Source organism: Salmo salar, chromosome ssa06 (genome assembly GCF_905237065.1).
Source record: "Salmo salar chromosome ssa06, Ssal_v3.1, whole genome shotgun sequence".
NCBI lineage: Eukaryota > Metazoa > Chordata > Actinopteri > Salmoniformes > Salmonidae > Salmo > Salmo salar.
Window position 1 is genome coordinate 72,404,624 of NC_059447.1, and position 11,714 is coordinate 72,416,337.

Genomic DNA, 11,714 nt, shown 5'->3' on the forward strand with positions numbered 1-11,714 from the left:
TGTCTTCACTGTATTTCTGATCAATTCAATGTTATTTTACCGGACAAAAAATGTGCTTTTCTTTCAAAAACAAGGACCTTTCTAAGTGACCGCAAACTTTTGAACGGTTGTGTAGATTTCGTAATATGATAGGTGAGGGCATTGGAAATGCTTTTGGCTGTTAATCTGCTTCTGTTCTGTAGGTGGCACTGTGTACTCTTTTTAAAGGATGGGTCCCAATCTTTCAATGGCCCTAGGATCCAGGGGGACAGGGGTGGTCTGCCAGTCACTGGGACGACAACCTAACTTGGGATGGGGGGAGGTTTTAGCGAGTGGAATAGTGAAGAACTATTGGAGGTTTACTCAGTAGCAGTGCCAATCCTGTATCATGGTACAGTTATATAGACACTCAGTCATCACGGTACTTATTAATGGTAAGTTTACAAACATATATTATGATAAATAGAATTTAAACTTGTATCTCGTTATGGTAAATTTTCAGCAAAATGTATCTATTTTGCTGAAAAGAGTTCATATTAACAAAGGAAAGAGAGAGAGAGACACAGAGTAAGTTAGAGGAAAAGCAAAAATATAAAGTGTAATATATTATAAAAATAAAGCAAACTGGATGAAATATGGGGAGAGGTGCACCAAATTATTTTTGAATTTTCAACATAGAAATGTTACCAAAAATGATTTACTGAAACTTGTTACAAATGACAGAGTCACCCACGATTCACCAGCCTTGTTTCAGTCTCCTCCATCTCCACTAACCGAAGTTTATTGTAAGGACTTTTTTCTATTGATAATGTCAAATTAACAGCTGTACAGAAAGACTCAGGTGAAGGCCAAATTACAGAAGAGGAGCTTCTTGATACAATTATAGCCTTTAAGCCCGAGAACTCCAGGACTGGATGGCATACCAGTTGAGGTATACCAAACCTTTATGATGTGCTCAGAGGATCGTTATTACTGTCGCATGTTTTAACCACTCCTATAAAAATTAAAAATAAATTAACTAGGCAAGTCAGTTAAGAACAAATTCTTATTTACATGGACGGCCTACCGGGGAACTGTGGGTTAAATGCCTTATTCAGGGGCAGAACAACAGATCTTTACCTTGTCAGCTCGGAAATGCGATCCAGCAACCTTTCAGTTACTGGCCCAATACTCTAACCACTAGGCTACCTGCCACCCCTAAAAATGGTAGATTATCAGATACTCAACAAGAGGGTGAAACAGGACCCTGGTGGTAAATATAAAGATCCAGTCCATTTAAAACATTGGTGGTCCTCCAGGACAGCTACAGCACTCGATGTCACAGGAAGGCCAAAAAGATAATCAAGGATATCAACCACCCGAGCCACTGCCTGTTCACCCACTATCATGCAGAAGGCGAGGTCAGCACAGGTGCATCAAAGCTGAGTCCGAGAGACTGAAAAACAGCTTCTATCTCAAGTCCATCTGACTGTTAAATAGCCATCACTAGCCGGCCTCCACCCAGTACCCTGCCCTGAACTTAGTCACTGTTAGTAGCCGGCCTCCACCCAGTGCCCTGCCCTGAACTTAGTCACTGTTAGTAGCCGGCCTCCACCCAGTACCCTGCTCTGAACTTAGTCACTGTTAGTAGCCGGCCTCCACCCAGTACCCTGCCCTGAACTTAGTCACTGTTAGTAGCCGGCCTCCACCCAGTACCCTGCCCTGAACTTAGTCACTGTTAGTAGCCCGCCTCCACTCAGTACCCTGCCCTGAACTTAGTCACTGTTAGTAGCCGGCCTCCACCCAGTACCCTGCCCTGAACTTAGTCACTGTTAGTAGCCGACCTCCACCCAGTACCCTGCCCTGAACTTAGTCACTGTTAGTAGCCGGCCTCCACCCAGTACCCTGCCCTGAACTTAGTCACTGTTAGTAGCCGGCCTCCACCCAGTACCCTGCCCTGAACTTAGTCACTGTTAGTAGCCGGGCTCCACCCAGTACCCTGCCCTGAACTTAGTCACTGTTAGTAGCCGGCCTCCACCCAGTACCCTGCCCTGAACTTAGTCACTGTTAGTAGCCGGCCTCCACCCAGTACCCTGCCCTGAACTTAGTCACTGTTAGTAGCCGGCCTCCACCCAGTACCCTGCCCTGAACTTAGTCACTGTTAGTAGCCGGCCTCCACCCAGTACCCTGCGCTGAACTTAGTCACTGTTAGTAGCCGGCCTCCACCCAGTACCCTGCCCTGAACTTAGTCACTGTTAGTAGCCGGCCTCCACCCAGTACCCTGCCCTGAACTTAGTCACTGTTAGTAGCCGGCCTCCACCCAGTACCCTGCCCTGAACTTAGTCACTGTTAGTAGCCGGCCTCCACCCAGTACCCTGCCCTGAACATAGTCTTTGTCGGTAGACGTCTACCACACGATTACTCAACCCTGCATCTTAGAGGCTGCTGCCCTATGTGCATAGACATGGAACACTAATCACTTTAATAAAGTTTACATACTTTTTTACTAATTTCATATGTACAGTTGAAGTCGAAAGTTTACATACACCTTAGCCCTATCTTAGGTCAGTTAGGATCACCACTTTATTTTAAGTATGTGAAATGTCAGAATAATAGTAGAGAGAAGTATTTATTCCAGCTTTTATTTCTTTCATCACATTCCCAGTAGGTCAGAAGTTTACATACACTCAATTAGTATTTGGTAGCATTGGCTTTAAATTGTTTAACTGGGGTCAAACGTTTCGGGTAGCCCTCCACAAGCTTCCCACAATAAGCTGGGTGAATTTTGGCCCATTCCTCCTGACAGAGCTGGTGTAACTGAGTCAGGTTTGTAGGCCTTCTTGCTCGCATATGCTTTTTCAGTTCTGCCCACAGGTTTTCTATAGGATTAAGGTCAGGGCTTTGTGATGGCCACTCCAGTACCTTGACTTTGTTGTCCTTAAGCCATTTAGCCACAACTATGGAAGTATGCTTGGGGTCATTGTCCATTTGGAAGACCCATTTGCGACCAAACTTTAACTTCCTGACTGATGTCTTGAGATGTTTCTACAACATATCCAAATAATTTTCCTCCTCATGATGCCATCTATTTTGTGAAGTGCACCAGTCCCTCCTGCAGCAAAGCACCCCCACAACATGATGCTGCCACCCCCGTGCTTCACGGTTGGAATGGTGTTCTTCGGCTTGCAAGCCTCCCCCTTTTTCCTCCAAACATAACGATGGTCATTATGACCAAACAGTTCTATTTTTGTTTCGTCAGACCAGAGGACATTTCTCCAAAAAGTACGATCTTTGTACTTTGCAGTTGCAAACCGTAGTCTGGCTTTTTTATGGCGATTTTAGAGCAGTGACTTCTTCCTTGCTGAGCGGCCTTTCAGGTTATGTCGATATAGGACTCGTTTTACTGTGGATATAGATACTCTTGTACCTGTTTCCTTCAGCATCTTCACAAGGTCCTTTGCTGTTGTTCTGGGATTGATTTGCACTTTTCGCACCAAAGAACGTTCATCTCTAGGAGACAGAATGCGTCTCCTTTCTGAGTGGTATGACGGCTGCATGGTCCCATGGTTTTTCTACTTGCATACTATTGTTTGTACAGATGAATGTGATACCTTCAGGCATTTGGAAATTGCTCCCAAGAATGAACTAGACTTGTGGAGGTCTACAATTTTTTTCTGATGTCTTGGCTGATTTCTTTTGATTTTCCCATGATGTCAAGCAAAGAGGCACTGAGTTTGAAGGTAGGCCTTGAAATACATCCACAGGTACACCTCCAATTGACTCCAATGATGTCAATTAGCCTATCAGAAGCTTCTAAAGCAATTACATCATTTTCTGGAATTTTCCAAGCTGTTTAAAGGCACAGTCAACTTAGTTTATGTAAACTTCTGACCCACTGGAATTGTGATACAGTGAATTATAAGTGAAATAATCTGTAAACAATTGTTGGAAAAATTACTTGTCATGCACAAAGTAGATGTCCTAACCGACTTGCCAAAACTATAGTTTGTTAACAAGAAATTTGTGGAGTGGTTGAAAAACGAGTTTTAATGACTCCTACCTAAGTGTATGTAAATTTCCGACTTCAACTGTATATACTGTATTTTCGTCAATGCCACTCCGACATTGCTCGTCCTAATATTTACATATTTCTTAATTCCATTATTTGGACATGGACGATACATTTGAGATAATATAAGACAAGTACTGGAAACAATAGAACACTATGAAAAATCTGGGAAACCAGGCCTGGTATTCATAGCTGATTTTGAAAAGGCTTCTGATAAAGTGCGACTGGAATTTATATACAAATGCCTGGAATATTTGAATTTCTGAGAATATCTTATACAATGGGTGAAAGTTATGAATAGTAACCCTAGGTGTAAAATAGTAATTAATATTTCTCAGAAAGTATTAAACTGTCAAAAAGAGCTAAACAAGATTGTCCACTATCAGCATATCTACAGTGCATTCAGAAAGTGTTCAGACCCCTTGACTTTTTCCACATTTTGTTACGTTACAGCCTAATTCTGAAATTGATTAAAAAAAAAATGTCCTCATCAATCTAGACACAATAGCCCATAATGACAAAGAGAAAACATATTTTTATTTTAGCAAATGTATTAAAAATAAAAACAGAAATACCTTATTTACATACGTTTTCAGACCCTTTGCTATGGGACTCGAAATTGAGCTCGCTGCATCCTGTTTCCATTGATCATCCTTGAGATTTTTCTAGAACTTCATTGGAGTCCACCTTTGGTAAATTCAATTGATTGGACATGATTTGGAAAGGCACACACCTGTCTATATAAGGTCCCACAGTTTACAGTGCATGTCAGAGCAAAAACCAAGCCATGAGTTCGAAGGAATTGTCCGTAGAGCTCCAAGACAGGACTGTGTTGAGGCACAGATCTGGGGAAGGGCACCAACAAATTTCTGCAGCATTGAATGTCCCCAAGAACACAGTGGCCTCCATCATTCTTAAATGGAAGAAATATGAAACCACCAAGACTCTTCCTAGAGCTGGCTGCCCAGACAAACTGAGCAATCTGGGAAGAAGGGCATTGGTCAGGGAGGTGACCAAGAACCCGATGATCACTCTGACAGAGCTCCAGAGTTCCTCTGTGGAGATAGGATAACCTTTCAGAAGGACAATGATTTCTGCAGCACTTCACCATTCAGGCCTTTAAGGTAGAGTGGCCAGACGGAAACCAATCCTCAGTAAAAGGCACATGACAGCCCGCTTGGAGTTGACTCTCAGGCCATGAGAAACAAGTATCTCTGGTCAAATGAAACCACATGGAGGAAACCTGGCACCATCCCTACATTGAAGCATGGTAGGTAGCAGCATCATGCTGTTGGGATGTTCATCATGGGCAGGGACTGGGAGACTGGTCAGGATCGAGGGAAATATGAATGGGGCAAAGTACAGAGAGATCCTTGATGAAAATCCTGCTCCAAAACGCTCAGGACCTCAGACTGGGGCGAAGGTTCACCTTCCAACAGGACAACGACCCTAAGCACACAGACAACACAACACAGGAGTGGCTTCGGGACAAGTCTCTGAATGGCCCTAAGTGACCCAGCCAGAGCCCGCACTTTAACCTAGGCGAACATCTCTGGAAAGACCGGAAAATAGCTGTGCAGCGACGCTCCCCATCCAACCTGACAGATCTTGAGAGGATATTCAGAGAAGAATGGGGAGAAACTCCCCAAATACAGGTGTGCCAAGCTTGTAGCGTCATACCCAAGAAGACTCAAGGCTGTAATCGATGACAAAGGTGCTTCAACAAAGTACTGAGTAAAGGGTCTGAATACTTATGTAGATGTGTGTAGATTGATGAGGGGAATGTAATCAATTTTAGAATAAGGCTGTAACGTAACAAACTGTGGTAAAAGTCAGGGGGTCTGAATACTTTCTGAATGCACTGTCATTTAAAATAGATACATTTGACGACATGATAATAAGTTGTTTCCTTCTAAACATTTGACAACTTTAGCGATGTCATCGTATATCCCGACACTATCATGTAATTTAGACTAAACAGTCGTTAGCCTCTGTCCAGAATGACTGGGTTTATCACGGCTGTAGGGCACCACTATTACGCCGTCGGTAGAGGGCGGATTGAGAACGTTCATAACAACGGCATAGCGCGACTGAGTGAAGGGGGTGTAACCTATGAATAGCCAGTTGTGTTGAGTTTTGTTCTGCTTAACTCTGATGATGGGGACGTGAGCAGCTACAGGTGTGTTTCGCATCTCCGGAATTTTCTGCTCCGTTGAAGCACAAGCAGAGGAAAAGAGGGAGGGATGAAGGGATGGATTCTGGATGGGGGTAGTGGAGCGAGGGAGAATGATGAAGAGATGGATTCTGGATGGGGTAGTGGAGCGAAGGAGAATGATGAAGAGATGGATTCTGGATGGGGTAGTGGAGCGAAGGAGAAGGATGAAGGGATGGATTCTGGATGGGGTAGTGGAGCGAAGGAGAATGATGAAGAGATGGATTCTGGATGGGGTAGTGGAGCGAAGGAGAAGGATGAAGAGAGGGATTCTGGATGGGGTAGTGGAGAGAAGGATGAAGGGATGGGGTAGTGGAGCGAAGGAGAAAGATGAAGGGATGGGGTAGTGGAGCGAGGGAGAAAGATGAAGGGATGGATTCTGGACGGGGTAGTGGAGCGAGGGAGAAAGATGAAGGGATGGGGTAGTGGAGCGAAGGAGAAAGATGAAGGGATGGATTCTGGACGGGGTAGTGGAGCGAAGGAGAAGGATGAAGGGATGGGGTAGTGGAGCGAAGGAGAAGGATGAAGGGATGGGGTAGTGGAGCGAGGGAGAAGGATGAAGAGATGGATTCTGGATGGGGGGTAGTGGAGCGAGGGAGAAAGATGAAGGGATGGGGTAGTGGAGCGAGGGATAAGGATGAAGAGATGGATTCTGGATGGGGGGGTAGTGGAGCGAGGGAGAAGGATGAAGGGATGGGGTAGTGGAGCGAGGGAGAAGGATGAAGAGATGGATTCTGGATGGGGGGGTAGTGGAGCGAGGGAGAAGGATGAAGGGATGGATTAGCTTGTTGTACTGTGAGTGTATAACAAGAGTACAAGGGAGAAGGATGGATTAGCTTGTTGTACTATGAGTGTACAACAAGAGTACAAGGTATTTTCTTGACTCTCCATCTTCCTGTTATCTCTGCTAGATTTCCCTCCATTTCTTGCTCCCTCTCTCCCACCTGATTTTATATTTGTCACCTCTTCTCTATTAGTGCACTGCAGTTCAGTTAGCTTTCAATTAACAGTAACTCTGTCTTTCTCTCTTCCCTCTCCTCAGCTCCAGTTCAGGTTTTTCAGACAGCAGACCCCAATCTCCAGCACAGCCTCACAGCTTCAACTCCAACACACCTCCCCCTCCGCCACCCCCCTTGCCCCCTCCACCTCCTCCCTTGCCTTCCATGTCTGGTTTTGGCCCTCGGGGCACCCCTCCTCCCCCTATTCCTCCTCTACCTGTCCAGCAGCAGCCCCCGGCCATCCCCCTCCCCTGCCCCTCTCCAGATCGCCCCTGGCGTCCTCCACCCTGCCCCTCCCCCAGTGGCACCTCCCCTCCACATCTCCTCCCCAGCCCGTCTCCAGCAGGTCCTGGACAGGGGCCCGACCCCTGGCCAATCAGATGGCACCGTGCTGCCTCCTCCACCCCTCCCCCGCCCCTCCCAGGAGTGCGGAGCTCCTCCCCCTGCCTGCCGGGCCCACCCCCCGTGCCTTCCTTCCTGTCAGGTGCCATGGCGTCCCCACTTTCTCACTCCGGGGGGAAAAAACACTCCACCAACCTGCCGCCCATCAGCGATGCACGCAGTGTCCTATTGGAGGCCATCCGCAAAGGTGGGTGGGGCCTCGGTGTAACAGCCAGTAGATCTGTTTATTGTGCATGACTGTCAATGTGCGTAGTCATTGGACAGTTTTATAACAGAAAGCGGATCCATTCTCTGTTGTAGGTTGCAGTAATCCCTCTCTCCTTCCCTCCCCCAGGTATCCAGCTCCGGAAGGTGGAGGAGCAAAGAGAGCAGGAGGCAGCCAAACACGAGCGTGTGGGGAACGACGTGGCCACCATCCTGTCCCGACGCATTGCCGTCGAGTACTCCGACTCAGAGGACGAGTCCGAGTTCGACGAGGGAGACTGGATGGAGTGAATGAGATGGAGGGAGAGGAAAAGGAAAGAGAGGGGGACAAAAGGCAAAACTGTCACCCAACTGTACCCCCTTTAGAGATGTCAGAATCCATCCTTACAACCACTATCCTCTGTCAGTCCTGTTTTACCCCCTCACCTGTCATACTCTACACCTCTCTCTCTCTCTCGCCCTCTTGCTCTCTCCCCCCCTCTTTCTGACTCCCCTTTCTCTCTATTCTCTCTCTCCCCCTATTTTTCCTCCATCTTTCTCTTTTTCTCTCTCTACACCTCTCTCTCTTCTCTCCCTCTCTACCTCTCTCTCCCTATTTCTCTCTCCTCCCCCTCTCTGTCTATTCTCTCCCTTCCTCTCCCTCTACACCTCCCTCTCTCTTTCTCTCTCTCCCTCTGTCCCTCTCGTTCTCTGTCATATATTGTTCTTGGTGTGTTTGTAGGAAAATATCCATTTCAGTTGTTTGTTCCCCATGTTCCGGTTGGGAAATGTTTTTGTACTCATTATCTACACATCGTTCAGTGGATCTCATGTTATTTCCCTTCTTTATCCTCCAATTGTATGAAATCCTCCTCATGTACAGTTGTTTAAAAAATGAACGTTAACCAAACAGTTTTTTTGTTTCCGATAACCTTTTAAAGAAAAGCTATTAACAACCACACATTTTTTTACTTCCTTTGTTTCTTGCTGTTGAGTGTCAACGTGACGAAGTGGCGTGATTCTTCTGTCCTTAGTTCTGATACTATCCTGCCACCTGGTGGGCCAAAGTGGAGGTGAATTGATTCTGTATTTTATTATCTCTATTTTGAGTTTCTTTTCTTACAGAAAAACACATGCAGTTTTTAAATGGGCCAGTTGTTGCCAATATGAACCACTTGAAGGATGGTAGCCATCCTGAATATCAGTCGGCTGTGGTTGTTTGCTGAGGAGATTTATTGGAGTCGATGTTTGTTTTTATATTATCAGGATTTTACTTATCACCTCAGAACAAGGAACTATTGTGATGATGGTATGATATGTTATGTGAAGATTGTTGTATGATTAGGATGATGAAGATAAGAAGGATAATTGTGAGACATTAGAAGGAAGTTATTGAGTGATCCGAGCTAATCTATGTTAATCGTTCCCTTTTGTCACCCAAGAACGTGTCTGTCAAGTTTAGGCAAATGTTTTATTATCTGGGTATGTGTGTCCTCAAAGAGCCACCGTAATGTATCTTGGCAGCATGGAAGTGTCATGAAGTTTGGAGCCATATGGTATACTATACTAGACTAGTGTCTGACCAATAGGAACCACTTTGCAGTAGTGTCTGACCAATAAGAACCACTTTACTGTAGTGCTGACCAACAGGAACCACTTTACAGTAGTGTCTGACCAATAAGAACCACTTTACAGAATGAATATCAAAGGCAGCTTATTTCCCAGGGTCTCCCACTCTGTGTGTGCTGACTAACAAGAAGCCTTACCTCGTTTGACTCTAGAACCCTAACTAACAGTTACTATGAAGAATTAAATCAGCAGCAAGGGTCTACCTGTGTTTCTGCTGCCCAAGGGGGCGGGACTCTGATGACAAAGAAAGATTTATCTGCCTTCACTGCCCCCTTTGAAGAAGATGATGTCTGCCGTCCTTTTCTTTCTCTCTTCCTTCTTTCTCTCTCTTCCTTCTTTCTCTCTCTTCCTTCTTTCTCTCTCTTCCTTCTTTCTCTCTCTTCCTTCTTTCTCTCTCTTCAACTTGCCTTATTGTTTGTACAGACGTATTGTTGAGTTCATGAATGTATCGTGCTGTTACTACTTTTTGCCTGCACTCGTATGGATTAGCTGTTTCTATGTTTGGGGACGAGGGAAACCGAACCCTGGGTTAAAAAAATATCAAACCGTGTAACATGTAACTTATGTAATTGTAACAGTTTGCTTGAATTAATAAAAGCTAATGTTATGTTTCAGGAGTTGTTGTTTTGTGTTTTATTCTTTACTCATATATACGGTATATAGCTTAGCTGATCCAGGAATAGTCATTCCATCTAAAGCCCCCAAACACCCGACCTCACTTCATGAACCATGAGGTAACCACTGATCCAGGGCCTGTGTGTGCTTTCCAGTAGTGGTGTACCCAAAGGGCTAAGGTTTTGAGACGTCTTCCTGAATCAGTAATGGGAACACCATGCATTACACCTCATGACGATAACCTTCACTCTCTCAAACACAAACATTTCACTACTAGACAGATTTCGGATCTTAATTTGACCTAAATTGTCACAGCAAAATAATCCTGCAGTAACAAGATTTGAACATTTAGTCCATAATGTTGCTTCGTAAGGCTATTAGCTGGCCAAAAGTAGGCGACATGAATAATGTTAATATAACCGTGTTAATGTGTGTTTTCACTGATTTTATGTCAATCATGAAGCTCATCTGCAGTAAAATTCTCAGCAACAAAGTGATCCAATTAAGATTCCACATCTGTATGTATAAACTGCCTATGTGAAGTTAAATCCATTCCTTTCCCTTGGTGCACAAGTGGTGCAGGGGGGCTGCTGCAGGGAGCTGCAGGGTGGCTGCTTCAGGGGATCTGCTGCAGGGGGGCTGCTGCAGTCCTCCTACTCCTCCTCGTTCCAGCAGTTCCTTCATTTGTGCCCCCCCCGTTCTACTCCATCTGTAACCACAATGTAACCTCTCCTGGAGACACTTATTTATTCTGTCGCGAGCGCACACACACACACACACACACACACACACACACACACACACACACACACACACACACACACACACACACACACACACACACAAAGTGAATACATTTCTTCACAATCACACTGTTCTGGCGCATGAGGCTTATTTAAATCTGTGTGTGTGTGTGTGTGTGTGTGTGTGTGTGTGTGTGTGTGTGTGTGTGTGTGTGTGTGTGTGTGTGTGTGTGTGTGTGTGTGTAAGAAAGAATGTGATGAGGGAGGCAGAGATTCAATCACTAGATAGTCATAGCAAAGTAAATATAAATGTGAATATTATTATTCATGACTGTAGGGAGTCTTCTTATAGTTTCTCTAACTCCGGCCTTGTTGACAACATTTACTCTTCCTGCTGTCTTTCACATAATACATTCACACGAGAAAGTGTGTTGAATCAGTGATATTGTTGCCTTTCCTCCTCCTGCTGCCTGGCCTAGAGGGCTCCATTTATTGGCCTTAATTTAGTGTAACTCTGAGGACCCCATGGGCCAGTTTCCCAGACACAGATTAAGCCTTGTCCTGGCTCAATGAAGCATGTCAATTTAAAGTGTTTTTTAGTCCAGGACTATGTGTAATCGGTGTCCAGGAAAGTAGTCCCATAAGGCTAAATAGAAAAATGGCCACACTCTCCCTCCCATCCACACACTTGGCACAGATCTGTTGTAAAGGTTGTGTAACACTGCCCTCTGCTGGCTCAGGTAGACTCATACGATGAGCACTCTGACTAAATCAATGTCCCCAGTAGATGGTAGCAACATGCTTTCTATGTCAGTGACACTGCCTGACTTCTGGTGCCAGACCAAAGCCCATTTATTATACATGTACAGTGTCCATAGGACAGCCTCTTTGTCAGCAGTAAGGCA

General features: G+C 45.2%; 1 protein-coding gene across 1 annotated transcript in view; it reads left to right on the top strand.

Annotated features, from left to right (window-relative positions):
• LOC106607959 (WASP family member 1) overlaps nt 1-10,068 on the top strand; it is a 206,068-nt gene extending 196,000 nt beyond the window's left edge. The window contains 4 exon segments of the mRNA XM_014205484.2: nt 7,282-7,465; nt 7,467-7,638; nt 7,641-7,826; nt 7,974-10,068. Coding sequence (XP_014060959.2) covers nt 7,282-7,465; nt 7,467-7,638; nt 7,641-7,826; nt 7,974-8,134 — 703 coding nt within the window. The 3' untranslated portion in view covers nt 8,135-10,068.
• The last annotated feature ends 1,646 nt before the right edge of the window (nt 10,069-11,714 follow it).